Raw genomic sequence first — 26,756 nt, 5'->3', positions numbered from 1 at the left:
AAACGTTAAATCCAGAAAAAGTGAGAACAACAAACAACATTAAAATAAAATTAAATAAAAAATAAAATTCACAGTATCTGACATCAAATGAATCAAGCTCAGCTTTTTCATGTTTTTATAACAAATAATTCATTTTTGCATGATGCAGATCTTTAAACTCAGACAGTAAATGTATTTGTTGGTGTTCATACCAGCACTAATGTGACTCTGCTGACTTTAAGTTGTTGCTTTCAGGTAATAAAAATCACAGACTTCAAACTTTTTTCTCACTTGCTATTGGAACAGGATACATTCAAAATTTTACATTAAAGCTTAAAAATGAATATAAAATATCAGCTGAATATATAGAGCATGGATCTGAAACAGGACACACCTCTGTGTGCTTTTTGCTAAAAGAATCTATATCATATTATTATTCAATATCATCTTCATAAACACTAAAAAGTGAGCACGTCTGATATTTGGGCAGCAGAGGAGCAACAGTGGATTCATAAAATGCTCCTTTTTGCTGCTGCAGCTCTCCTCACTGACCTGTAAGACAAACACACAAAGAACACAAATGTCCAAGTTTCAGGATGTTAGACATTTAATAACTTGAAGAATAACTCATCCTGCACAGAAGCATAATTACCAGGAAAGCTTCCTAACGTGACTTCAGAATAAACTGCTGCATCAGCTGCAGGACTTGATTTTCCTGTGAGTGGAAAGAAGATTTTAAGACCAGATAAACATGTTGAACAACATTCACTGGAGGTGATGGCAGACTTTGTTTACCTGCTTTCTTCTTGGCTTTTCCTTTTTTGGGGCGTTTGACCTCAGCATACATCAGACTGTCCTCTAAAAGAGAAGTCAGAGCTCAGGATACATTTGATCAGCAGATATATGACACAGAGCTGTTGCACACATGTGGATTTAAACTCTGCAGATCAAGTCTGATTTGTCAGCTGCAGCCATTAGATTATTACTTAAGCTGCCAAGTAAAGAACAGACTATTTTAAGTGCTAAGAGCAGCATGTAAGAACCATTGACGAGATGTGATACGTCACAAGGTTTCTTTTACTGTTACAAAAAAAGTTAACAATTTAGACTTTTGAACACAGGATATTTTATTTAAGCAAATTAGCAAAACAAAAATCTTAATCAACTAGTAATAATCACTTGATTCATTCACCTGAATTTTATCCAAATATAACTAATCTACTCAGTGCTATTGCTGATTTCAGATATAGTGTGGAGGTGAGGAGAGGGGTAATCAGTGCTGCACTCCTCTCCATCCTGTGCATGAAAGTCCAAATGAGGAAACAGTAACACAGTACAAAGTCTTCCAAGTCTTTTGAGAGACAAAAAATGATCATTTCACTTCATAAGTCCACAGTGATTGGTCAACTGAAACTTTTGACTGTGACTCCACAGTGCTTTCTTCAGATGTTACTGATGTTACTCATCTGCAGCAAACTACAAAAAGAACCTCGAACTTTCCCAAACAGCTCCATTTATACTTATCTGCCCGTCTGCATCACTCCCTTCTTTCATCCCTTACTCATATTTTATATGCCCTACATCTATTTCACACACACTTTCCATGCTATCGGCACATCTGATACTTTCCTGTATCAAAAAACCATCTTAAACAGTTCTCTGCTGTGCCTCCAGTGATCGAGCACACTCAGATTATGCGTTTTATTTGATGGTGTTTGGTTTTTTGATCGTTGGTCTGGTTCAGGATCTATGGATGCTGTGATTCAGTAAATCCAGCTGAAAGGGGACTTTTTTTGCCTCCCAGATTAAAGACTTTGATCAAAGGCCTTAGATTAGAGATTAACCTGTGATCTGATGAAGAGACTGAACTCAAACTGTGGAAGAAGTTTGTTTTGAGTTTTCTTCGTTCTTTGCAAACATTCTGACCTGCTGTGTTTCTGAATCACTCAATAAATCTGTTCGACTTCTACAGTGTGTCTGTGTTTGAGTGCTTTAAACAACGACAACAACACAACAACACAGTATCATGTTAAACAAATACACCTGATTTAATGACTAACCCACCAAAACCCTAAATGACTGCAGATTAACTCTGCTGATGTGTAGCAGCTAAGCTTGGTAAGGGAATAACTAAACTCCATGTTGACCTATAATTAGCTGCAACATAATGAAATGACACATTTCAGTACAAACACTGAATGAGACTGTTGTGACTGTACCTGCAGCTCCCGTCTTCACCTCAGAGTAAACAGCACTCTGCTCTGGTTCATGATGCTTCCCTGTGACGATGATCAGATTATTTATCATGAGAAAATAATTAACTGTTAGATTTTTTTAAATATTTATTTATTTTATTTTACATTACATTTACATTTAATTGCACATGTTTTATGTACTCACTCTTCTTTTCAAAGTTTTTAAGTTCAATAAGAGCGTATGTGACATCTTGATGTTCATCTAATCCTGAAATGTTCATATTTTAGTTACAGGATTGTAAACATGTCACATGGAATTAGTTTCATTAAATCAAAAACAAGTTTCATCTGTAACTGCTCTGTGCTTTTCAACACATATACTGCACCATTTCTGTCGTCTTCCACTTGGCTAACAGATTCATAGAGGTTATTAGTACCTAAAAAAAGATGAACCAGGGTCAAATTAATCATTTTAATAAAAACCTGGAGAGGAGAGTTTAAATAATTCTGTTTAAGTCAAAACCAGGACTGTAAGATGTTTTCAGACAATAAAACCATAATGTTGTTACTGTTTGTGCTGTTCTGATATGAAACAACAACATTATGGATTTTTTCAGTCGAGTTAAAGACACAATCAGGTTTGTAAAATTTTTTTTGTTTCTCATTTAATGTGTCAGTTTACTGTTTGGATGTTTGTCCAACTGGATTTTGACAAATATTCTCTTAAAAGCTGCTGAACACAAAGTTAATCTAAAAACTGTTCGTGTTAATGAAGACAGATATAAAAGTCCATATTAATAATGATAATAAAGATGGATTAAATGCTGACCATGTTGAAGAGAGTTGTATTCATGAGTTTCATTCTGGTTGACTCCATGATTTGTGGAGGAGCCCGGACTGTGACTCTCAGACTGGATCGACCTAAAACAGGAAATAAACACAATAAACTTAAAAGTAACTGATGTTTGTTTAAAATAATAATAAAAAGTATTTTACCAACCTGGTGAAGCAGGAATCTGTGAAAGAGACAAATGTTATTACACATGTTTGTCATGTATAAATTGTTCCACTGATATTTTGTGTCATGAGATCAGAATACATGTATATGTGTGAATAATTAAAGTGTATGTAGTAAATAAACTCTCTAATACAGCATGAAAAGAAGAGGCTCTTACACTTGGACTGTCTGCAGCGATACAACAAGAGCAGGAGAATAATAATGAGAGAGACTCCACAAACCAGTCCAACCATCAACCACACAGGAGATGAAGAGCTGTCAGCTCCAGACACAGTTACTGTAACAACAAACAATAATTAATTATTAATAAAGTGTAAAAGAAGAACTCTGAGAGCACAAATCTCTGCTAAGGCAGCTCACTCTGTTGACATTATTTACTTTTAAGGAAACAATATTGTATTTTCTGTGTGTTTATTTTGTTTTATTTGTACTGTGAGAAGTTTTTAGTTCAGTAAAAATAAGTCCAAAGGCAGATTTGTTTCAACATGACAACAAGGGCAGATGTGAAATGTAGTGAGGTCAGAGGTCAAACAAATGATATTTTAAATCTTTATACAGTACTTTCTATATGTTGACAATACACAACACCTTTGTAAGAATCATAGTTTCTGTGTCATAAGGATTTTTTTTTAGTCATAAAGTTGACCTTGAAGACCTCGGTGGCTGTAGCCAAATGTTAATGGATAGTTAACATGACTGCAGCTCGTCAGTGAGGTAACCAGGCAGGTCTGCTGGGATCCTTTCTAGGAAAATAAGGTTTGTATGCTAACAGATTTTCCCCTTGTTTCAGTTTCTTCCTGCTTCAAGATTCGTTTTCATGCCATCATTCACCTCCAGTCAGACGCCTGCCACCTTGGATCATTATCCAATTATACATTTCTTTTAAATCTTGGGAATTAGACAAGCTATCCACTCTTATGGACTGTCTTAAGGAAATTAATCTTTGGATGACAAACAATTTCCTGCAACTGAACGCAGACAAGACCGAGTGCTTAATCCTTGCCCCAGAGAATATCAAGCCCCAAATTAGTCAACATCTGGGTGCTTTTTCATCGATGATAAAAGCCACTGCTCGGAATCTTGGGATAATTTTCCACCAATCTTTGTCCTTTGACGTTCATATTAAATCCGTGACCCGCTCCTGCTTTTTTCACTTAAGAAATATTGCCAAACTCAGGACTATTGTCTCCACAACCGAACTGGAGATGCTTGTCCACACCTTTATTTCCTCCCGGCTAGACTATTGTAATGCACTTTTCTCCTGTGTATCTAAGGCCTCACTAAATCGGCTCCAAGCGGTTCAAAATGCTGCAGCAAGGCTTTTAACCCACAGCAATAAATTTTCCCATATCACTCCTATACTAAAATCCTTGCATTGGCTTCCGATTGGGTATAGATATAAGTTTAAAATCCTCACCTTTACGTTTATGTCTCTACAAGGTGAGGCCCCCATCTATATCTCGGAGCTGCTCCAACCCTATTCTCCAAAGCGGACTCTTAGATCCACTGATAGTGGTCGTCTATCTATTCCACGGACTCGTCTGAAAACAAAGGGGGATCACGCTTTTCAAACCCTGGCTCCAATACTGTGGAACGGTTTACCCTCCTCACTACGCACCATCGACACGGTGGCCTCTTTTAAAAAACAGCTTAAAACTCATCTGTTTAGACAGGCATTTGGGTAATGTTAATGCGTAATATGTTGTTTTATTTTATATTTATATTGTACTATTGCTTGTTTGATATGCTTTTATATTTCCTCTATGTTGCTATATTGTTTGTTTGACATGTCTTCATGTGAAGCACTTTGTAACAGCGTTTTTGTCTTAAAAAGTGCTATATAAATAAATTTTACTTACTTACTTACTTACCCCCCTATTCACCACCACTGCTGCCCTCCTCGGAGCCTCTTCCTCACTTGCCTGCCTGCCCATCGTTCAGCAGTTTCCACAGACCTCTGCCTTCATCCACTAAACCCAGCTAGTCTGGACTCCAAGTAAGGCATTGTTGCAGCCACTTTATGAACACTCTCTGTCTTGTCACATTCCCTCAGATTTCCTGCCCTAACTGCTCTCTCCTCTCCCACAGATCTGCCGCCCTCACACTGTTATGTCTGCTCCTCTGGCCTGTCTCTCTCACCTCAGTTAAGATGTTTTTGTAGGACTCACTCCTTAAGTTTAGGTTCATTTATGTTTTGTTCTTGTTGACTGAGTCAAAGCTCACAATCTGTTGTGTTAAATTATTTATCCTTTGTTTGAGTAAAGAAACTTTCACTGATTACATCCTCTGCTGTTTTCACCTGAGTCCCACACATGAGTCCTGAATCACAACAATATTAAACCTGACAATTTAGAGATATTACATAATAGTTTTATAAAGTTCTGACTAAATAGACTCAGGTGGCTTCAAAACATTAAAAGAGATAATATGATGTTATTTCTCAGTCATGAAACTCATTTACAGAAAGACACACTGTTTTGATCCTGCTCACCTTTAACTGACATCCAGCTCTGTGCTGACTCTCTTCCTGAGTACTGACACTTGTAGAAACCTTCATCAGACTTTGACACTGCAGAGATCTTCAGCTCCCCTCGGGTATCACTTTGAATAAGTTTGTCATTGTGATAGAAAAACACATTGGAAAGTATTTTTTGTGTTTTCAAACTGCAGCTCAGATTAACAGAAGCTCCCTCAGTCACAGGATGAACAGGACTCACCAGGATAGGACCATTACCATCATCTGTGACACAATCACACACAATTGTTTCAGTCAGACCAGCTGATGCAAACCTTTGAGAAAAAGCTGTGAGTCGTGTCTCATGATCTACATGCAGACCTGGTTTTCTAAGTGATTATGAGGACTGGAAATATAGTTGGGATGTTCCCTGCAGGAGTCAAATTATTGACGGTGACATTATTGAATGGTTGAAGGTGAAATTGTAAATGTTTGTATGTTTGTGTTATTTTGCACGACATGTTTCCCAAATTTCTCTGAATTGAGACATTAAAGGTTCATCTAATCTGACAACAGAGATGTTGAGCTTTGTTGAGTTTTATTCTGACAGAGAAAATAAAAAATACTGTTGGCAAATTATGACAAAGTGGATTATGAAAGGATGAAGAGAAATTAGACCAACATCCAAGAATATTTTGATGCTTCGTTGCCTGAAATTGTCTGAAATTCTCATTTTTGTTTGTTTTGCCACATAGAATTACTTCACATACAGCAAAGCTGAGACAAATGTTCATGTGACGTCTAAATCATTCAGATCCAAGAAGTAAATGTATAATAACATACTCTGTACAGTGATGTTGACTGCACTGCTGAACTCTCCTGATCCAGACTCACACCAGTACACTCCAGTATGTGACTTTGATGTGTAGATGTTACATGTGGATCCAGTCATTCTCCAACAGTCAGAGAGTCGGCCGTCCTCAGAGAACTTCCTCACTCTCCACTCAGTGAAGTTTCCCTCACAGGTCAGTGAGACAGAGTCAGAGGTGAAGTGTTGCACTCTGTCAGGACTCACTGTGAGAGACGCTGCTGAATGAACATCTGGAAACAACATGCAGTGAAGAGACAAAGCTCACAGATGTTAGGATTCAAAAGATCACAGTGAAAATATTTGTTTGTTTGAAGCTTTTGTTTTGAAGATCAAATTTAATAGTTCAATATGATAAAGTGTTTGTTTGGTGAGACAACACTGAGTCTGACAACAAGCCCTGAATCACACAGACAGTCAAATCAGTGGAAAACAAAGGAGCCGAATACTGACATGTTTAAGATGATCTAACCCACATGCTTTATCTGCTGGCAGCTCATGTAGAGCTTGGTACAGGTCATGTGACATCATGAGCTTTGAGTCATCACTCTCAGCATCATTCACCTGATACAGATCACTCTGAACACACTTCAGTCATTTGCTGTAATGTTTCTGTCATAATTCTGTGATATTGTCTGTTTCACAGATTCCTTCTACAGTGAGATATTTTGCAGCAGCAGGACCAAAACTAAAAACCTTTGAAGTATATTTTAAATGAACAATAACAGCAGCTGTTATTTGTGACGTCTTCTTCTAGCGTCCATCTGTAGTCAGTGTTTCTCTTGTATTTGTCAGAGCTGTTAACCTGCCTGCTGACATCTTTGTTTCTTTATTAACTATATTTGACTTTTTTTATCTGAACACCTACCTGAGCACCAAACAAAGAGTCTTAACTGTGTAAATCCTGTCTGTGCACTAAGTAAAAATAATCAGTACAAACATAAACACGAGTTTAAATATCAAAGTAAAAGTATTCAAAGAGAAAACATTTAAAACCTCATAGATGTCTTTTGTTTTTCATGTTATCACATTTAATAAAACTGAAAAAAATAAGAAAAGGAAAAAGGAAATTCAGTTTGGTTTGATCACAGAGAGAAAGGAAAACATTCAGTTCATTTCTTCTTTTGGGGAGTTTTGATATAAACGGAGATAAATGGTTGTCATGGAGATGAGATTTTAATGGTCTAAATGTTGTTGAATAAAAATGATGAGCTAACATGAGCTCATTGAAGGGACAGAGAAACAAACTGACCTGCAGACCAGACAAACTTTGGTTGACTGTGATCAGTGTGATACTCTGGGTCTCCTCTTCCAGCTCTGCACACATATCCTGCTGTGTGTGTCTGTCCATGAATGATGTAGGAGTTGTTTGCAGTCCTATTGCCATCAGGTAGCAGCTCATAACTGAAGGATTTCTCTGATAGATCAGGAACAGCTTTATACCAGTAGAAGCTCCATCCTGCAGACGGATGTTCAACCTCACAGTTCAGAGTTACTGAGGCTCCAGGACTCAGCCATGATGGAGACACAGTGAGGACAGGACGGGGTTCATCTGTTCAACAAAGATTTTCTCTCAGTGAACATGTAGTACAGTCTCTGAACAGTGAGCTCAGTTTATACAAAGAATAATAATCTCAGTCTATATGAACAGAAACACATTTTACAAAGTGTTCAAACAGCTTAAAGCAAACATGACTTACTGTCAGAAACTGTCAGTGTGACTGAATCACTCCACTCTGTTGTTTCATGCTGTGAACTTTTCATTCTGCCCTTACAGCGATAGTTTCCACTGTTGGATGATGAAGCAGATCTAATCCTGTATTCATTTAGATTTGGAGCTTTTATCATGCTGTTTGCTTCCCACTCATAATCCCACTCAGTGTCTCCTCCATGGATCTCACATCTGACAGTGATCGTCTCTCCTCTGTATATCTCAGACCAGTTTGGATACAGAGTCACAACAGGCCTGTTTGACACTGTTAATGTTCAAGAAAGTACAATAAAAACACATGAAAGACAAAAGGTTCAGTTACCATCAGATGTAGTGCTTTGTGGAAAGTTACATTTAAACTCACCAGTTGTGTCAATCCAGACTAACTGACTCCACTCTGTGTAGTAAACTGGTTCTCCTCTTCCTCCTCTGCAGCTGTAGCGTCCTCCCTCTGAGACACTGATTTGTCCATTTGTCACAGGTTGATAAGATTTCCAATCTCTGTACCAGTAGTATTTCCATCCAGATGATGATGATGATGATGATGATGGGCTCACAGAGCAGGTCAGGGTCACACTGCCCCCTACTGGAACAGCTGTCCTATCAGCTCTCAGTTCAGCCTTTGGTTTGGCTGCAGTTCAGTTTAGAACAAGAACATAAAAGTAAAAATGACTGAATCAGAACAATTTAAAGATGGAAACATGTGAATGATCAAATATCACAAAACCATAGTTGAGATAAAACAAACTGTGTCACACAAAATATTCTGTAATACTCTTTTGATCAAAACAGTGATTTTTTTTGTTTACTTTTGTGTATTTTCATTTATTACATACATGCACATTTCAAATAATTAATTTGAAGCATGACTGAGTTTATTGATCAATAATGAGGAAGTAACCCAGGTTAATATGATCTGATTGTATTTTGAACATGTGAGAATTGCTCCTAAATGAGTGTGAGCAGTTATCATTTCATTGGTGTTGTTTTTTACTTTTGTTTTTGGTGTATTGGGATTTGGTGAGTAACAGTTAGTTTTCTTTGGTGTCAGTTAGCACGTTATGTCCTTGTGTTCTTTACTCAATCTGATGTTGAAGCCTCTGATAGCTAAGATGAGACCTAGTAAGGTTGTTTTATATTCTTTTGCTGTGGAAGCTGACATTTCCTGTCGCACACTAATACGCACAGTCAACTTCACCAATGCCATTGCAGGGAGCAGTTTGGATGTGATTTCCAGCTGAGCTGTTAGGAATGCTGGAATAAGACTTCAGTGTTTGTGTTGCAAAACAGATCAGGTTTATTAGCCGAGAGCAGATCTCAGAACTGAAATCTGAGACTGTTGAATCTTGATGGTGATCCACGCCTAGGAGATCTGAACCTCCACTGAAATCTTCTGTTCCTGCTGGATCAACTCATATTCCAGAGATCAGGAAACTGACTCACACTTCTGAACTGTGATACGACTCCCCCATAATCCAAGAACTGATTCCACACCAGACTGTGACTGTGGAAGGTTTTCTCTGTAAATCTGTGGACAGCTGATTTTGTGCGTTCAGTGTTGTAATTCCATCCACTGTGTTGGTGTTGTACTGGTAACTCACTGTGTTACTGATTATTCCTAACCAGCCACTCTGCAGGTCTAGTGAGTAAACTGAGTCGACTCATATTGATCAAAGTTTGAAGAGCAGCTGAAAGAAAGCTGGTTAACCCTGTAGGAGCTAACACAGGTTAACTTGTAGTTTCCACAGATAAAAGTTCAAACTAACCTGAACTAGACAGAGAGAGAGATTTTTACATATTGTTGTTTAATTTTATTTAAATGTTTTATTCTGGTTTTCAGATGCATAAATTAATGTAAACTGGAAACTGGTTGTATATTTCCGTGTCTTCTGTTTCCCACCTACAAGTTCAAAGTTCACCCTGGTCCTGGTATGTATTATTGGTTATTGGTTGTTATTTTATTTTTATTTTTATTTTGTTTTATCTTTAGTGAAGTCTTGAGTTTTCCCATGTACCATGAATGCACCGCTGCACTGCTCATGTTAACTTTCTTTCACTGCAGCTCTCTGCACGCAGCAAGGTAAATTTCTCTGTATATTGCACTGTGTTTAAAGGGTAAAAGAACTCCATGAAACGTAGTTTTGAGCACTGATTTTGTTTTGCAGATGCACAAAACTGCTGTGGTGGGGTGGCTGTAGCTCAGGAGGGTTGGTGGTTCGATCCCTGGCTCCCCTAGTTTGCATGCCAAATATCCTTGGGCAAGATACTTATGGCGTATGAATGCGTATGATTGATAGTTAGAAAGCACTTAAAGTATAGATAGTAATGCCTGTGTGAATGGGTGTGTTGTATAGAGTGCTTTGAGTACTCCAGGAGAGTAGAAAGAACCAGTCCATTTACCATGTGGAACTTGCAATCCTGTAACGTGTTGAGCTACAGAGTTAATGTATTGTGTGAGCAATACATTAACTCCGGTGAGTCTCGAATTGTGCAAATTAAATTTGATTCACAGTCCGGTTTCTAACTTATAAAATTTATAAAACTTTATAAAACAGCTTCTATGTGATTGTAGAAGCTGTTAACGATGTCTTAGATGTGTTAGCACCTTGAAAAGTATTCTAGTGTACCCACATGTGCTACCTTTGCAGGTGCAAGTGTTGCATTTTGAGGAGAATTTGATTTTGAGGAAAGAAAAGCTAAATTTGAGTGAACAAAATGAATTGCTGCGTGCAAAAATGTATTTCAGTGTTTGCTGTTATCCACACACACACACACACACAATAGCAGCCCCTTTCGCTCTGTTTTTGCATTTGCGTTTGCTCGCAATGTTTTTTTTTTTGTTTCTTTTGCGTTTGCTCGCAGTGTGTTGCTTGCGCTTCTCAACATTTCTCCCCTGTGCGTTCAGCTCTTTCTGTACACCGTTATATTTGTGCCACAAAACCAGCCAATCACAGACTGGGATGCAAAAAATTCTGATTGGCTGTTTTGTTCTTCAATCAGCTCAAAATAGCGAAATGCAATATCCCAGAATGCATTTCATCCAAAACTCAAACGAGGCAGTGAAATATTACTCTTTCTGGATCACAAAATAAACTTTTGAGATATTTTCAGGCGAGAATGGTGCTGTGTAAACTTCAAACATCTGCTCGATTTATTAAGACATCACATATTTGCAAAAGTGCTCTAACGTTTTCGGAGATGCTTTTTACCCACCAGCTGACCGCATAGCTGGACTGGTCATCGGCCATACCGGGTATTTGCCCGGTTGGCCGATGGCAATTTTTCATTTTTCATGTTCGTTTGTTTTTGTAACGGTATAAACAATGAAAGGTGGTGGGTTAGCCAATTGGTCATGATCAAGTCTGGGTGGACCAATTACAATACATCCCTATTGAGATGAAAAGTTTGTCCCGTACTTCAGCTAGAATGAACACCCCCCCACACACACACACACACACAAAGCTGGAGTTATTCTGTGCCTTTGCTGCACAGCTGCCTCTTCTTCTCTTATTCTCGCCCCCTCCCTCTCTTGTTGCTACTTCAGTCATGGAACAGATCAATGATCAGCTGATCGGCTTTTCTCTCTTGTTTGTTTATCGCTCACTTTGCACCAAAAAGAGGAAACCAGTGGATGTCGCTCGAAACAACAGCAGCATGTTTAAGCTTGATCAGCTGTCGTTTGAATTTATTTAATATTACTTTCTAGTATCAGCTGATGTTTGCTGGAGCCACAGCTGTAAAAGCTGCTGGTCATGATATTGGTTTAGATATGTGGTGAGAGGGAAACATGAACGTGATACACTGTATACAAATCATATATATATACCAACAAGACTGTATATCACTGTCACAAAAGCGTTTGTTTTCATTCAAAGGATTTATGGTTTTTCCTATAATACCTGGTGGTCTAGTCAATACACGGGATGTCATTGTCCTCCACTGTCCATCATTACATTCATTGCAGAGAAACAAGCACAGGGCTCTCATTGATTTAGCGTTATGACTAATTCTATATTTTCATGTACTTTATATTTGTTTTTTAGTTGAGGACATTTTAGGAGGACACTGCCAATAAAGTTACACAACTACGCAGTGAATTTGCGTTTATTATTATATCTACAAAATACCAGAGTTATGTTGTTGGTCTTATCATTTTATTTTGTTGTATTTATCCACGACACGTTGAGGCCAGTCCGTGAAAATATTGTCTGACATTAAACCAATTTGTGGCGCAAAAAAATGTTAGGGACCGCTGATCTAAGTGACTTATATATTATGTTTAACCCGAGTAGGGAAAGACCACGGGGGGTTTGAAAACAATGTGCCGGGAGCCTTGACCAGCCGGTCAGCTGGTGGGTAACAGGCATCTCTGAAAACGTTAGAGCACTGTTGCGAATATGTGATGTCTTGTTAAATCGAGCAGATGTTTGAAGTTTACACAGCAACATTCTCGCCTGAAAATATCGTAAAAGTTTATTTTGTGATCCAGACAGAGTAATATTTTAAACTCCGCCACTCTGCGTTCTTCCGCCACTGCCTCGTTTGAGTTTTGGATGAAATGCATTCTGGGATATTTGCCTAGGTTTAGCTACAGCAGCTAGTGAGCTGATTGGAGACCAAAACAGCCAATCAGAATTTTTTGCATCCAAGTCTGTGATTGGTTGGTTTTGTGGCACAAATATAAAAGCATACAGAAACAGTTGAACGTGCAGGGGTAGAAATGTTGAGAAGCGCAAGCAACACATTGTGAGCAGGTCCGAGATCTGAGCAAGAGCAAATGCAAAAACTGAGCGAGAAGGGCTGCTGTTGTGTGTGTATATGGACAATTGCAAAATTATGGATATGGATAATTGCAAACACTGAAATGAAGCAGCAATAAATCTTTGTTCATTCAAATTTAGCTTATCTTCGCTCAAAATAAATTTCTCTTCAAAATGCAACACTTGCACCTGCAAAAATCTTTTATACGTGCGCTTAAAATAGTGGCACAAAAATAACGCCATAACTTACATGTGAGGTTTTAACTAACTCACCATTGGAAACACTTTTCATGGTTTTTTCGATTTGCACTGAAATGTATTTTTGTTGTTGGTATATTGGTATTGGCCAGTAGGGATGGGTACCGATATGATTTCTGACATAAAAATAAAAATATAAGAGGCTTTTGGACAAAGTTTGTGTTCTCCATTCTTTAAGCAACGGTTTGAGCACCGTTTAAGCACCGGCACGTTTCAAAAGTAACAGTTTGGCACCGGATAAAACCTAAATGATACCCATCCCTATTGGCCAGTAAGAACTGTATAGATGATATCTAAAGAAAAAATATAACACTTAGAGGAATTTGATTTTACTCTTTTTTTAATTCATACAAATGAGATACAGGGAAAATTAGTCGGTAGCAGGGCCTTTTTTAGCCAATTTTTGGGGGTGCTGAAGCAAAATCTTTTTTTTTTTTTTACAATATTTGCTGTTTGTTTGACACACTACTAAAAATATAAAAACCATACAGTACTTGGTTGAGACGTAATATTTTAACAACAAAAGTATAGATACCCCCCTCTCTCAAAATGGTTTGTTCCAGCTCGCCTCTCCCCTGCTCTGACTCTAGCGCCCTTTCTGCCAAACCGAATGTGGCTGAGACGCAGCGGAGCGGAGGTGGAAGTGCCTGGCTTAAAACAGGACATATTAGCTGCATTTAACCATCAGTTACTCTTTATATAGTTAGGCAGGAGTCAGACCATGTTTCTTTTTAACTGAAAAACATTACACCCAGGTAACCTGCAGGGTTGAAAACGTGTTTCCCGACGTTTGCTACCCTACAATGCGTCCTGCTCTGTAGTAAAATCAGCTACATTTGACCGTCCTGTTGCTCCCATTGAAATGTATACAGCCTTTTTAAAATCTAAAACTTAAAATTGTCTGTAGCCTGCTGTTGTTACCACTGTCCTGTTTGAAATGGATACTAACTAGCTAACTGACTGGGTGCCCATTAACCTTATATTTTACTGTGTGTATGTGCGTGTGTGTTTGTGTACAGAGAGACAGCCAGGTTCATAATGGATATTAGGACGTTTTCAACAAAAAAAGGAGCCACATTCAGGTAAAAGTGTAAAATCAAATGATTCATCAATCAAGAATAATGTTGGATCAGTGTTTCAATATTTATATCTTTTATTAGATGTTCATGTGGTTTGGTTATTTGCCTTTTGGTTGAAAGTACACTGAGAGAGGACTTCTTGTTAGTGATCTTAATAGTATTTTTTCATATTAATGTAATTTTTTCATCTAATTGAATCTATTTGTGTATGATTGTCAGTCCAAAGAGGGAGAGAGGAAAGAGGGGAACGTGAGGAGAAAGTACAAGGTCAGGAAGAACCAGGTAAGAAAACAGACAGGGAACAGTGACAGGCACAACAGAAACTGTTAAACTGACAAAGAGAAAAAAACAAATTTTACTCATAAAATCTGGAAGTTGTGTTCTCCTGATGTTAAAGATGCTAAACAGAATCTGCAAAACAAACTGTGTTGAAACATTTTTTGAACACAACATTATCATTGATTGGGGAGATTAAAATTAATGATATATTTTTATGTGGTTCAGTCACAACTCTACTAAAACCTCAGGTAATAATAGATTGGGCCAACTTTTGGACCGTCCAGTTGTCTGAGTGACTGCTGCAGTACGTACAGAGCAGAGTGCTCTGTTTATATTCTAAAGATGTTTTAAGCTAGCTTGTTTCAAAGATTCTGTAAAGAAGCTTTACATGTTTTCCACAAGCACACATAGAGGCTCCTGACTATGGCAGTAATGCTCTGACAATCACCAAGCAATGCGGCTTCGTAGCTTACCATTTTCTGACAGATTTTTGAGCGCTGTGGACCACATAAAATTGGTTCGAGGTCAGTAAGCACAGCCAGAATTCATATATAATAATAATGGATTGGATTTATATAGCGCTTTTCAAGGCACCCAAAGCGCTTTACAATGCCACTATTCATTCACTCTCACATTCACACACTGGTGGAGGCAGCTACGGTTGTAGCCACAGCTGCCCTGGGGCAGACTGACAGAAGCGAGGCTGCCACATCGCGCCATCGGCACCTCTGGTCAACACCAGCAGGCGGTAGGGTAAAGTGTCTTGCCCAAGGACACAACGACCAGGACAGAGAGCCCGGGGATCAAACCGGCAACCTTCTGGTTACAGATACGCTTCCCAACCCCCTGAGCCATAAGGCGCACTGTTGATTTTTGAGAAAATTAAAGGATTTTAAGTACGCATTATAGTGTGGAAAATACAGTATACAGAAGAAAATAATATATCGCAATATATATCATTACCGCACATGCTTCAAATTATACCATGATATGGATTTTTGTCCGTATCGCCCAGTCCTAACCTGAATTAATAGACCAGCGTGTTCTGACAAACCATCCTACTTTGACAAACCGTCCCACCGTAAGTAGTTTATGCACATTTCTGCTGTCACAGAGTAATTCCAGCACAAATTTAAGTTGGTATGATGGTTTACCACTTAACTTTGCCCATCAGAGTATGCTTGTAGCTCACAATTATAAAGCCAGGATGGTTTGGCACTTCATTTTACCCGTCAGAGTATGTTTCCAGCTCTTATTAAAAAAGGTAGGATGATTTGACACTTAATTTTAGCTGTTAAAGTATGCTTGTAGGTCACATTCACAAAGGTAGGATGGTTTGGCACTTAAATTCATGGGCAACATGTACGGGCTCAAATTGTGGTCATAAATATTTTGTACTTGTAAATCAAATGTGTATTTGTGAACTGAGTTTTGTTTTGTAACCTTGTAAACCAAAATATGGGAAAATTGTATGTTTGTGCATCTACAGATGAGAATGTGTGTGTGTGTGTGTGTGTGTGTGTGTGTGTGTGTGTGTGTGTGTGTGTGTGTGTGTGTGTGTGTGTGTGTGTAAAAAAAGATTTGTGTTTGTATAAAAATATTTACACGGGTTACAATTTTTTTTGTTAAGGTCTGCTTACTGAAACAAAGCAAAAAATATTTGTGATTTTATACTACACACAGTAATTTTGACCTGATTTTTCTTCCTTTCAGCTGATTGGTTAATGTCATATCGATCACAAATGTAACAATCCAATCAAAAATCAGATTTGGCTGCTTGGGGTGCTTTACTGAGCTTCAGGTCCTGGAAGGGTAATACAGGTTAGTGATGTGCGATACCACTGATTTCCTTTCTGATCCGATACCAAGTAAAGTTACGGGTGGTATCGACGATACTGATCCGATACTGATACTTTGTACAAAAACTTAATGTTTCATTGTATTTCATAATGCAATATTTAATTGTATTATGTAATTGTAATAATATAGCTTCATAATAATTACAGGACATCAGACTACTTGTTCTTATTACTTAATAATGCAGAATAATCATATAGAAATAAAAAAAAACTTGTTGAAAAAAAAGTTGTGCGCTATTTGAACATGTTGCTGCCTGCAGCACTAAAGGACTCCGCGAGAGACGTCTGTCTCGCCCTAGCAGCACCTGTCCCTCTCCTCCTCTTCAGTTCACCTCAACATAAGCTCGTCATATTCTGTGATATGATTTACTCTGAGGTGTTTGACGAGGTTAGTGGTGTTGCCACAAAACCTCACTGTGATGCCACATGTATCAAATACCGCATCTTGGCTTTTTGTCGAGGTAAAATATGTCCACACATCACTCCGTTTAGGAGCAGCCATTGTTGTGAGTTGTGAGACGCTGCAACACATTTATACCGCTGTATTTCACATATGACTATGAAAGGCGTAAGAGGAAGTAGTTCCTCCCAATTTAGACGATCCGAATGATAGTTTCTTTCCACTGTGTTCCTGTTAATGAAAAACTACAAATTTACTCCAAAGTACTAAAATATTGATATTTTAACATGAGAATCGATTTTAGAACATAAATTACAGGTATCAGAAGAATTGATATTTCAATATTGATCCGCACACCACTAATAAAGTTTAAAGCTGGGGTATCTCTATATAAATATCCCATACAAGCTAGGTCCATTAACTTTCAGTAGCTGTTGGAATGATAAAGTTGTGGTATGTCAGTGGTTAGAAATACCATTATTACTTTAGGATTAGTTTAACACAAAGTCAGTGCTGACCCGGGACTATTGCTGTGAGTCACAGTGCGCAGCATAAAGGCCCTTTCACGCGCTACTAATGCTAAATGCTAACTAAAAGCAAAGGATCCAGAATTTGTTGCGCTGGCCACTGAGCTCTACCTGTACTAAATGCACCTGCTCCTTGTAGTTTCTATCTCTGACTTTATGTCCTCTACTAGAGTTTGTGGTGTTTTATCTTTAATTGTTTAATAAAAACATGTATCGCTAATTCATAACGAAGAAAGCTTTGTAACTCTCCCCACTAGTGAAGACTGTCATTTCCACAGCACTGCTTTCCCCCCGAGGTCCGCAGCACTGTTGAAAAGGCTCTGGAGGTCCCTGTGTAAGCACGTAAACCTGTCACACAAAAGTCACCGAACTGGGACAAACACTGTTTTCCTGTTCTGTAGAGCTGCACAGCAGAGACGATACTCTGATATGTTTTTTGTCTTCACTGTAACTAAAAAGTTGCTTTTCATGTTTTTTGTTGTCAAACTGAAACCAAAATATTTTAGTGAGCAGCACAAAAGAATCAGCTACAAATCTGCAAGAAAGCAAGTTTTCACTTATTTTAACAAAATGAATTATCTGTACGGAACATCTTCAACTTACATGATACAGTCAGTCCAGGAACTTTACTCCAATATGTTAACAAATAGTCCCTTGTGCCCCGGCAGCTGTACAACCCACTGTCAGACTCAGTAACTGTGATGATTCTATATTCATTGGAAGTTGGAGGTGTGTTTAACTTTACTGTATGATTAATGTATGTTGTTATAATTAAATTAAAACACTGTTTTATGCTACTTTTGATACAAGATTAAAAACAAAACTTGCGGTGTTGTTGAAATACAAAGTAGTTTGTTGTGTTTTTGGATGAAACATTGTGTAGTATAAATTAAAATGAGTGAAATGTGTCCAACTTACATAATACTCTGAATGGGATCATATCACTCCACTCTGTCCAGGAAAAGCTTCTTCTACCCCGGCAGCTGTATCCTCCACTGTCAGACTCAGTAACTCTGATGATTCTGTATTTTCTGGATGTTGGAGGCGTGTTTAACTTGGCAGGACTCCATTCATACGTCCACTGAGCTCTTTCACGTCCCTGAATCTCACATGTGAAAGTGACTGTCTCACCGCTGTATATCTGAGTCCAGGATGGCTGCAGGGTCACAGTGGGCGTAATGGGAACTGTTCACATAAGAATGATCCAGTTAGAAGAGAAACATAAAAACTCTGCTCGCCCTCGGCCCACGCCCCCTCTGAAGAGGAAACACCTGGGCCTCATCAGCGCAGCCAGCATTTAAGCCAGGGAGTGGCTTCTACTCATCGCTGGATCGTTGTGTGTGACTCGCGTCAGTGCAGCCCGGCTCTGAGCAAGTTCTCTTTTGCTTCCCTGTGCAAAACGTCTAACGTGTGTTTCCTTCTGTACATAGATCCCCTGGACCCGACCCTGCATTCCCCGAGTGGATTCCCTTTTGTGTGAGTGTTTGGAGAGAGAGCCAGAAGAGGAGCAAGTGTCTTTTCCCTACCTGGATTTCCCCAGAGCCCTGTCACCGCTTTGTATATAGCACTATCCCCTGCACTGTTTGTATGTACACCTGGTGGAACTGTAATAAATACTGACTGTGCCTCTGAGTCCTGCGTGTGAGTCCTCAAGCGAACCGTGACATAAAATGAGGTTATATTGTAGTCAAACCTGAAACGTCGAGGAATTAATGTAAAAATGCTAAAAACAAAGGAAGTAACTGATCTGCAGTGATAAACTCCACATGTGCAGCCATGAGGTCAAGACGGGAGCGACTGGGATTATTACATTTGGACTGAATTCTTTCATCAAACTAACAAAATCTTTTCCAGATGTTTCACTGAGTGATTATTAAATATCTTTATAATGATACGAAAAGATATTTGAAACTACTTTTGATCCTAAACAACAAAATAAACCTACAGTGCTGTTGAAAGACAAAACGTTTGGTTGAGTTGATGAAACATTGTTCAGTACAAATTAAAATATGTGAAATATGTCCAACTTACTTATTACTCTCAATGAGGTGCTATCACTCCACTCTGTCCAGGAAGAGCTTCTTGTGGCCCGACAGCTGTATCCTCCACCATCAGACTCATTAACACTGTTGATTGTATATACACTGGATGTTTCATGTATGTTTTTCTGGCCTCCTCTCCATTCATACGTCCACTGAGCTCCTTCCCCTCCATGAATCTCACATCTGACAGTGACTGAGGTATCTTTGTATATTTCTCCTCCATATATCTGAGTGTAGGATGACTGCAGGGTCACAGTGGGCTTAGGAGGAGCTGTTCAAAGAGAAAATATCCCATCATCAGACTTCTAGAAATATAAAATGATCATTAAAGCTTGCTGGTTTTATTGCTCTTGTTAGTGGTAATAACATTTTTTTCATCCCAGTGACAATTTGACTGAAAATCAACAATAAAAAGGTAATAAAAAAAAAATCAGATTAAACCTTAAACCTAATTTGCTGATATTTAGAATCTACCAGCAAAGTGACTGAAAACAACCAGGTGTGCACAAATCTAAACTGTGCGACTGAACATCAACACATCAACACACAATATCATGTAAACAACTTCAGTCTCTCAGATTTTACATTGTAAAAAAGAAGTTTTATACTCAAACATGGCACTATTTGCTTATTTCTACATCTTTACATTTGCATATTTATACATTTATGAACATGTAATCCAGAGTTGTCGGTGGGCTGTTATTTTTCTGATTAACCTGAGACCTTACTTTCCTGTCAGGTATAAAATCCCTAACATATTATACACAATATCCGTTTTACTTTAACTGTTTTCAACAAATTTAATTTTTACTTTTCTTTTTCACTGTTGTAAATATAAAAGTTCCTGCGCCGTCTCATAGTGTAAGGCCCTATTTTCACTTTTTATCATGCTGCTCTAACACAATCTGCTTTGTGGATCAATAAAGTATCTATCTATCAGTATTGACCTGTTTAATATGTGTGCTATGTTGTAAACTGGCTGTGCTGGATTATTCACTCACATTAAGAACACCAAGTAGAAATAATTTAACGACTGTTACGCCCCTCAAAACAGAAACGCAAAACAACACGGGAAAAGTGTGTAACGCACGCAAAAACCACACAGCTGCTGCTGAAGTGACGAGGTTTATTTTTACAAAGCTGAAAAAAAAAGGAAAAGACTCACAATAAACACAGCTGCCAGGAAGCTAAAAGCATCAGGGTCTCCGAGGCCAAAATAACAAACAAAAACTCTCCCCCTTCCTAGAAACAAAACACAGGGTAAAACTTCCCTGATCAAGAAAAGGAAGATGCAATGCCTGACCTGGCTGTCCACAAAACAGGAGAAAACTGAGTTAAACAAAAGTGGGTTAAACCACTGCCTGCTTCCGCTTTGCTGAAAACTGATGAAAAATCCACATGTGCAACTCCTGAGCTGAATAAACTGGGATCATTACATTTGTGTTTCATTTTTCATGAAATTTACTGAATATGTCTTTCAACTCCACATGCTTCTGTCACAGTCCTGGGTCTGTGAACCAGTGTTTTGATTTTGTATTACAGTGGTCCCTCCCTCGCTACAATGCAATTCACCTTTCGCGGCCTCGCCGGGACCGTGAGTCATTTGGTAGGTTACCGGGCAGCGAGAGTTGAGGCTGGAGTGTGAAATTTATGGTTTTCAGAGTTTTTATTGTTAGCTCGGTTTCCCTGGATCTTTTCCTGGTTGTTATGAGTAAATTATGAGCTTTGCCGGTGTCGCCCGAGAATACCCCGAGATTGCCACAACAGCACTAAAAACGCTGTTGCCATTTCCGACGTCACAACTGTGTGAAGCGGAGTTTTCTACAGTTACAGCTTCCAAAACAAAATTGCGGCGCAGACTGAGCAAAAGCAACACACTTCAGGTGTCACTGTCCCCCATTATGCCCAGGTGGGACCGGCTCGTTGCAGAAAAACAAGCACAGGGCTCTCACTGATTCAGCGTTATGGTGAATTATATATTTTCATGTACTTTATTTTTTATCTTTTTGTAGTTTTGTGTCTTATTTTGAAATAAATATTTTCTTGTTACCATAGTGATCAGAGAGCATCAAGGAGAGAGAGGAGGATCTTACTCTCAATGTTGTTGGCGCATTTCAGGAGGACGCCGCTAATAAAGTTACACAATTACACAGTGAATTCATGTTTATTATTAGATTTACAAAACACCACAGTTTTTGTCTTGGTCGTATCATTTTAATTTGATGTGTTTATCCGTGACACCTTAAAGGTCGGTCCGTGAAAATACTGTCTGACATTATCCGGTCCGTAGCGCAAGAAAGACTGCGATAAAGGACGCTGCTGTCCAGTACAGAATGCGTTCAGCTTGTCAAATTTACATAAATCTTTGATCGCTAGCAGTGTGACTCTGAAGTGCTGCACTGTATGTTTGTAAGTTTTCTCCCCAACAAACACAACACTGGCGACAAAACGTGTTGCACCGTCAAAGGCAACCGCGGGTGTGTTTGGTTTCATTCTTTAATTTTGGACTTATTTTTCTAGAAGGTTTGAACTTTGAGAGTTTAAACAAGAGAGAAAACTGTGAAAATGTTCGTGCTTGTCTGAGAAAAGTGAATAAAGTGTGTAGTGAGGGGTTTTACAGCCTTAAAACATCTATAATAATTGTAAAAATAAAGTTGGCTACTTCGCGGATTTCACCTATCGTGGATTATTTATAGAATTTAACTCCCGACATAAACGAGGGGACACTGTATTTTCTTGTTCCCCAGTCAGTCGTGTCCAGGGTTGGGTATCGTCACTGATTTCTAGAAGTCGATTCGATTTGAATGTGGGAAATTTTGCCTCAGACAGTCAGAAATATTATAATTCTAATCACTTATCAGTACATATCCATATTTTTATATCTATAAAAACAAAGCTGACACTTGTGAGACTTTATCAAAGGTGTGAGCATCACAGCAGGTGCCTGCTCTCATTTACTGTTTTAGCTGGTTGGTGGCTGTTGAAATCTTGTGGTTTAACCTGAGATTCTGGCGTTTCGGGCAAAATACATTTATATTTAGAAAATCCATTCAGGATTTTATTGAATCGATATCAAGTTATTCAAGCTAGAATCGATTTTAATCGGAAAATAGATGATCAAAACCCACCCTAGTCTCTCTGGTCTCTGTGCTCCGTGTTCCCTTTGTTCAGTGTCTCGTCCGTGTCTGTGTTATACTTGCTGTTTTACTTTGACGGTCGCTTGTCCTTTGTCACTGTTTCTAGTTTTGCTTCACCCTGGTCTCGACTGTTCTCCCCTCATGTGTCTCATTCCCTCGTTTCACTCAGTGTATTTCAGACCTGTGTTTCTCTCTGTCAGTGTCACGTCGTCCCCTCACCGTGCTGCATGTTTTCGTGCTCCCTGAGATCAGTGTCACTAGTTTACAGGTTTCCCAGTGTTTTTGTTATTAGTTCCCAGTTTTTAGTTTCATTTTGTTTTGTAAATTTTTTTCTTTTCGTGAAAATTAACCGCTGCAGTAAAGCAGCATTTTAAGTTCATTGCTCTGATGATTGTTTTGCGTTTGTGTCCTACATCCTCCCTGCCACACAGCCGTATCATAACAGTTTCACTGTGAGTGATTGCTGTGGATTTATGTGTATTTTATGTAAAACTTTAAAATTTAATTTACGCTACTTTTGATACTAAAATGAGAACAAAGCCTGCAGTTTTATTGAAAGACATGATATTTTGTTGTGTTTTTGCATTAAACGTTGTGCAATAGAAATTAAAAACAAAGGTGAAATATGCCCAACTTACATAATATAGTCATTGTGATGATGTCACTCCACTCTGTCCAGGAAGTGCCTCTTCTGCCCCGACAGCTGTATCCTCCACTGTCAGACTCAGTAGCTCTGTTGATTGTGTATTCACTGGATGTTGGAGGTGTGTTTACCTGGCCTCGTCTCCATTCATACGTCCACTGAGCTCCTTCACCTCCATGAATCTCACATCTGACAGTGACTGTCTCACCGCTGTATATCACACCGCTGTATATCTGAGTCCAGGATGGTTGCAGGAACACAGTGGGCTTAAGAGGAGCTGTTCAAACAAACAGATATCATTAGCAGAATGATAATTTGACATGAAAATCAACAATAAAACTTTTTATTTTTATTAAATAAATTAAACCAGGTAATTTACTGATCTTTATATTTGACTGTTTATTTATTTCTACATATTTTCATGTACTTATTTATACATTTATGAACATGTAACCTATGAGCTGTAAGTTAGTTGTTGTTTGCAAACAATGCTGTTAAACCTCCAATATATCCAAATAATCTTCATTCAGAAAAAAAAATTAATTCTTTCTTTTTCCATAAATTCACGATATTTAATTTGGGAATTACAAGATGAACAAATCAAAAAACTGTTGCTATGAGTAAACATACCAACAGTTAGAGAAAGGCTAACGTAGCAGAGCAGTCTCTCCTAAAATGAGACCAAATTGTAGTCAAATGGAAACTTTGAGGAATTAGAAAAAATAAAAATGCTAAAACTAAAGATCTGCATCATGACGCTGAGCTGCAGTGATGAAAAGAAACTGAGCTGAATAAACTGGGATAATTAAATCTGAATTTAGTTTTTCAACAAATGTATTGAATATGTTTTTTCTTACAACTGTATGTTGTTATAATTAAATTAAAAGCTGTTTTATGCTACTTTTGATACAAAATGAAAAACAAAACCTGCAGTGTTGTTGAAATACAAAGTATTTTGTTGTGTTTTTGGATGAAACATTGTGTAGTATAAATTAAAATGAGTGAAATGTGTCCAACTTACAAAATACTCCGAATGTGAAATTGAACCAGCCCACTGATATCTGAAGGAGGAGGTGAGTCTTTTATGTTACATGTGTCTAGTTGAGGGAGGCCCCTTGGGAATTGTATTTTTTTTACACTATTTATTTGGTAATCAAAGAGTAATTTGAAGGGCAGACTGTGCCAAAGTTCAGGCAAAACAATCACAAAGGCCCAGTCTTAGTCTTAGCCTGTGTTTGTTAGGATGCCTGGGTCGTTGACCCATAACGAACGTCATTTTCAAAGGCCCTCAGGAGGCAGAGTCTGGCTTTTACAGCAGAATTTATTTATTTCTCAAACTAGAGACTGTCATCAACGATCACCCCCAGAGTTTGTACAAAGGGAGTTCTGAACTTTTTCAGAGGAACAAGGTTAGACTTAAGAGCAAAACGAGGTTCAGAAGGTTCAAATAATGCAATCTGTTTTTTGATTGTTTACATATTTTAAAAATTTATTGGCAACCATATTTTTGTTTTATAGGAGTTTGATGGGCAGCTAACATTAAAATCCCCAAGAGTTAGAATGCAGTCAAATCTTTATGTGATTCCAAAGAAAAGGGTGGGAATAAAATCCTTGTTTAACTTGAGGGGATGATAAACAAGCACAAGAGGAGACAGATCCACCATAAATAATTATAGTTCAGAGCTGCCATAAATATCAGCAGTGAGGTGTTGGCATATAAAAGGGTTCAAATAGATGCAAGACCTCTGCTGTGACCAGGTTCCTGCAGGAAGCTGCCTGTGACTGTTGCAGGTGGTGAGAGCTTTAAGTCAGCTGAAAGAATTAAAACCTTTTTGAGTTCCACCAGGTCTCAGCACAGAGACACATTTTAATTGGCTTTGCTTTGTTTAAAAATGTATATCCAAAGAATTATTTAGGTTATATTTGCCACTATTTAATAGCATAATTACAAACCTTTAAGCAGTAAAAATGTCTTCTGCACCATTTTATAGATAAGAACTTAAATTTCAATCATTAAAAATATAAAAATGTAATAAATAGTTTGTACACATGTCATGAGTCTTGTGCAAAATTTAAAAATAAATGAAAAATAAAATAGTATATTTAATCATAATATTTATCCATGTCTGCACAGTGTTATATTTTTAGGATTAGCGTGATTTGCAATATCAACGTGGTCTCTGTGGTTCCTCTGAATCCAGGTGTGAGGACATAAGACATGTAAATAGTGTCTTTGTCTTTAAATGATAAAACATTTTTTATTCTTTTTGAATTATTTCCTAAAAAGATAAACACATGACTGCTTTTGTCTTGTGACAAGGAGACAAAAATTTATTTTTCTTTACTTCTGAATTTTTGTTGTTGTTGTTGTTGCTGTCTTGAAATCTTCCAGCAGAGATCAGCTGGTGGCAGCATGTGTTCAGCCAAGGAGATTCAATGACAGCGTTACAGTTTTGTCTGAGTTTAGCTGGAGGACATTAGCTGACATTTAGTTTGAACCTCACACAGACAGTCATTAAGAGAAATCATCATAGGTCACATGGTCTAAGTGCAAGTACTGCGTATGTGTGTCATTAGCATGAACATGAAAAGATGCAGCATGTGTCTCAATTATATGTCCAAGAGGAAGCATAAATAAGACTGAGCCCCTTCTAGTCTACACAGTAGTAGATTTGTCTCCATTTGTTTTCTACAACATTTGATATAAATTAATTTTTTAGCAGTGTCTTCATACTGAGACTTTGTAAAATAATCATAAATGTAAACGTGTGGCAGGAAACAGCAAAATGAATAACTTATAAAAACCTTATGAAGCAGGTCTTTAAGAAATTAGGTTCTAACAAAACCATTATTTGTGATTCATTTAAAATTAATAAATAAATTCATGTCATGAACATCAGTTAGTGGAATCAATCTAAGCGTAACCTCTAATGAGAAAGGCTAATGTAGCAAACCAGTCTCTGATAAAATGAGGGCAAATTACAGTCAAACCTGAAACTTCAATGAATTAACTTCAAAAATGCTAAAAACAAAGGAACTAACTGATCTCAGTAGCTGCACATGTGAAGCTACTGGGGTGAAGAAACTGGGAAAATTACATTTGTATTTAATTTTTTCTTCATACTAACAAAATGTTTTTCATTCTTCAGATGTTTAATTTTGAGTGATAACTGTTTATTTCTATAAGTACATCAAAACCTTTTTTTTGCTACTTTTGATAATAAACAAAAAGCCTTAAGACATTTTTTTTTAATCTTTTTTAATGAAACATTCTGGAATATAAATTAAAACACATAGTGTGAGTGAAATATCTCCAACTTACATTTTACATTCAGTGTGATGACATCACTCCACTCTGTCCAGGAAGAGCTTCTTCTGCCCCGGCAGCTGTATCCTCCACCATCAGACTCAGTAACTGTGATGGTGCTGTATTCGCTGGATGTTGGAGGTGTGTTTAACTTGTCTGGTCTCCATTCATACGTCCACTGAGCTCCTTCAGCTCCCTGAATGTCACATCTGACAGTGACTGTCTCACCGCTGTATATC

General features: G+C 38.0%; 1 protein-coding gene across 1 annotated transcript; it reads right to left on the bottom strand.

The window, feature by feature from the left end:
- LOC120742788 (Fc receptor-like protein 5) lies at positions 1-26,710 on the bottom strand. Its single transcript, XM_040046229.1, has 18 exons — positions 26,533-26,710; positions 23,206-23,487; positions 19,420-19,701; positions 18,307-18,573; positions 8,591-8,857; positions 8,216-8,491; positions 7,768-8,067; positions 6,491-6,748; positions 5,684-5,932; positions 3,350-3,469; positions 3,175-3,190; positions 3,004-3,095; positions 2,561-2,611; positions 2,380-2,442; positions 2,199-2,258; positions 775-837; positions 632-694; positions 1-531 (listed from the first exon to the last, which is right to left on the bottom strand). The coding sequence occupies exons 2-18, from the start codon at positions 23,216-23,218 to the stop codon at positions 524-526; spliced, it is 2,448 nt and encodes an 815-aa protein (XP_039902163.1). The 5' UTR covers positions 23,219-23,487; positions 26,533-26,710; the 3' UTR covers positions 1-523.
- Positions 26,711-26,756: the final 46 nt, after the last annotated feature.

This window comes from Simochromis diagramma, unplaced genomic scaffold, assembly GCF_900408965.1.
Source record: "Simochromis diagramma unplaced genomic scaffold, fSimDia1.1 OVJJ01000388.1, whole genome shotgun sequence".
In the NCBI taxonomy this organism is placed as follows: domain Eukaryota; kingdom Metazoa; phylum Chordata; class Actinopteri; order Cichliformes; family Cichlidae; genus Simochromis; species Simochromis diagramma.
Note: the sequence above shows the minus strand (reverse complement) of the source record. Positions and strands in the feature narration are given on the sequence as shown.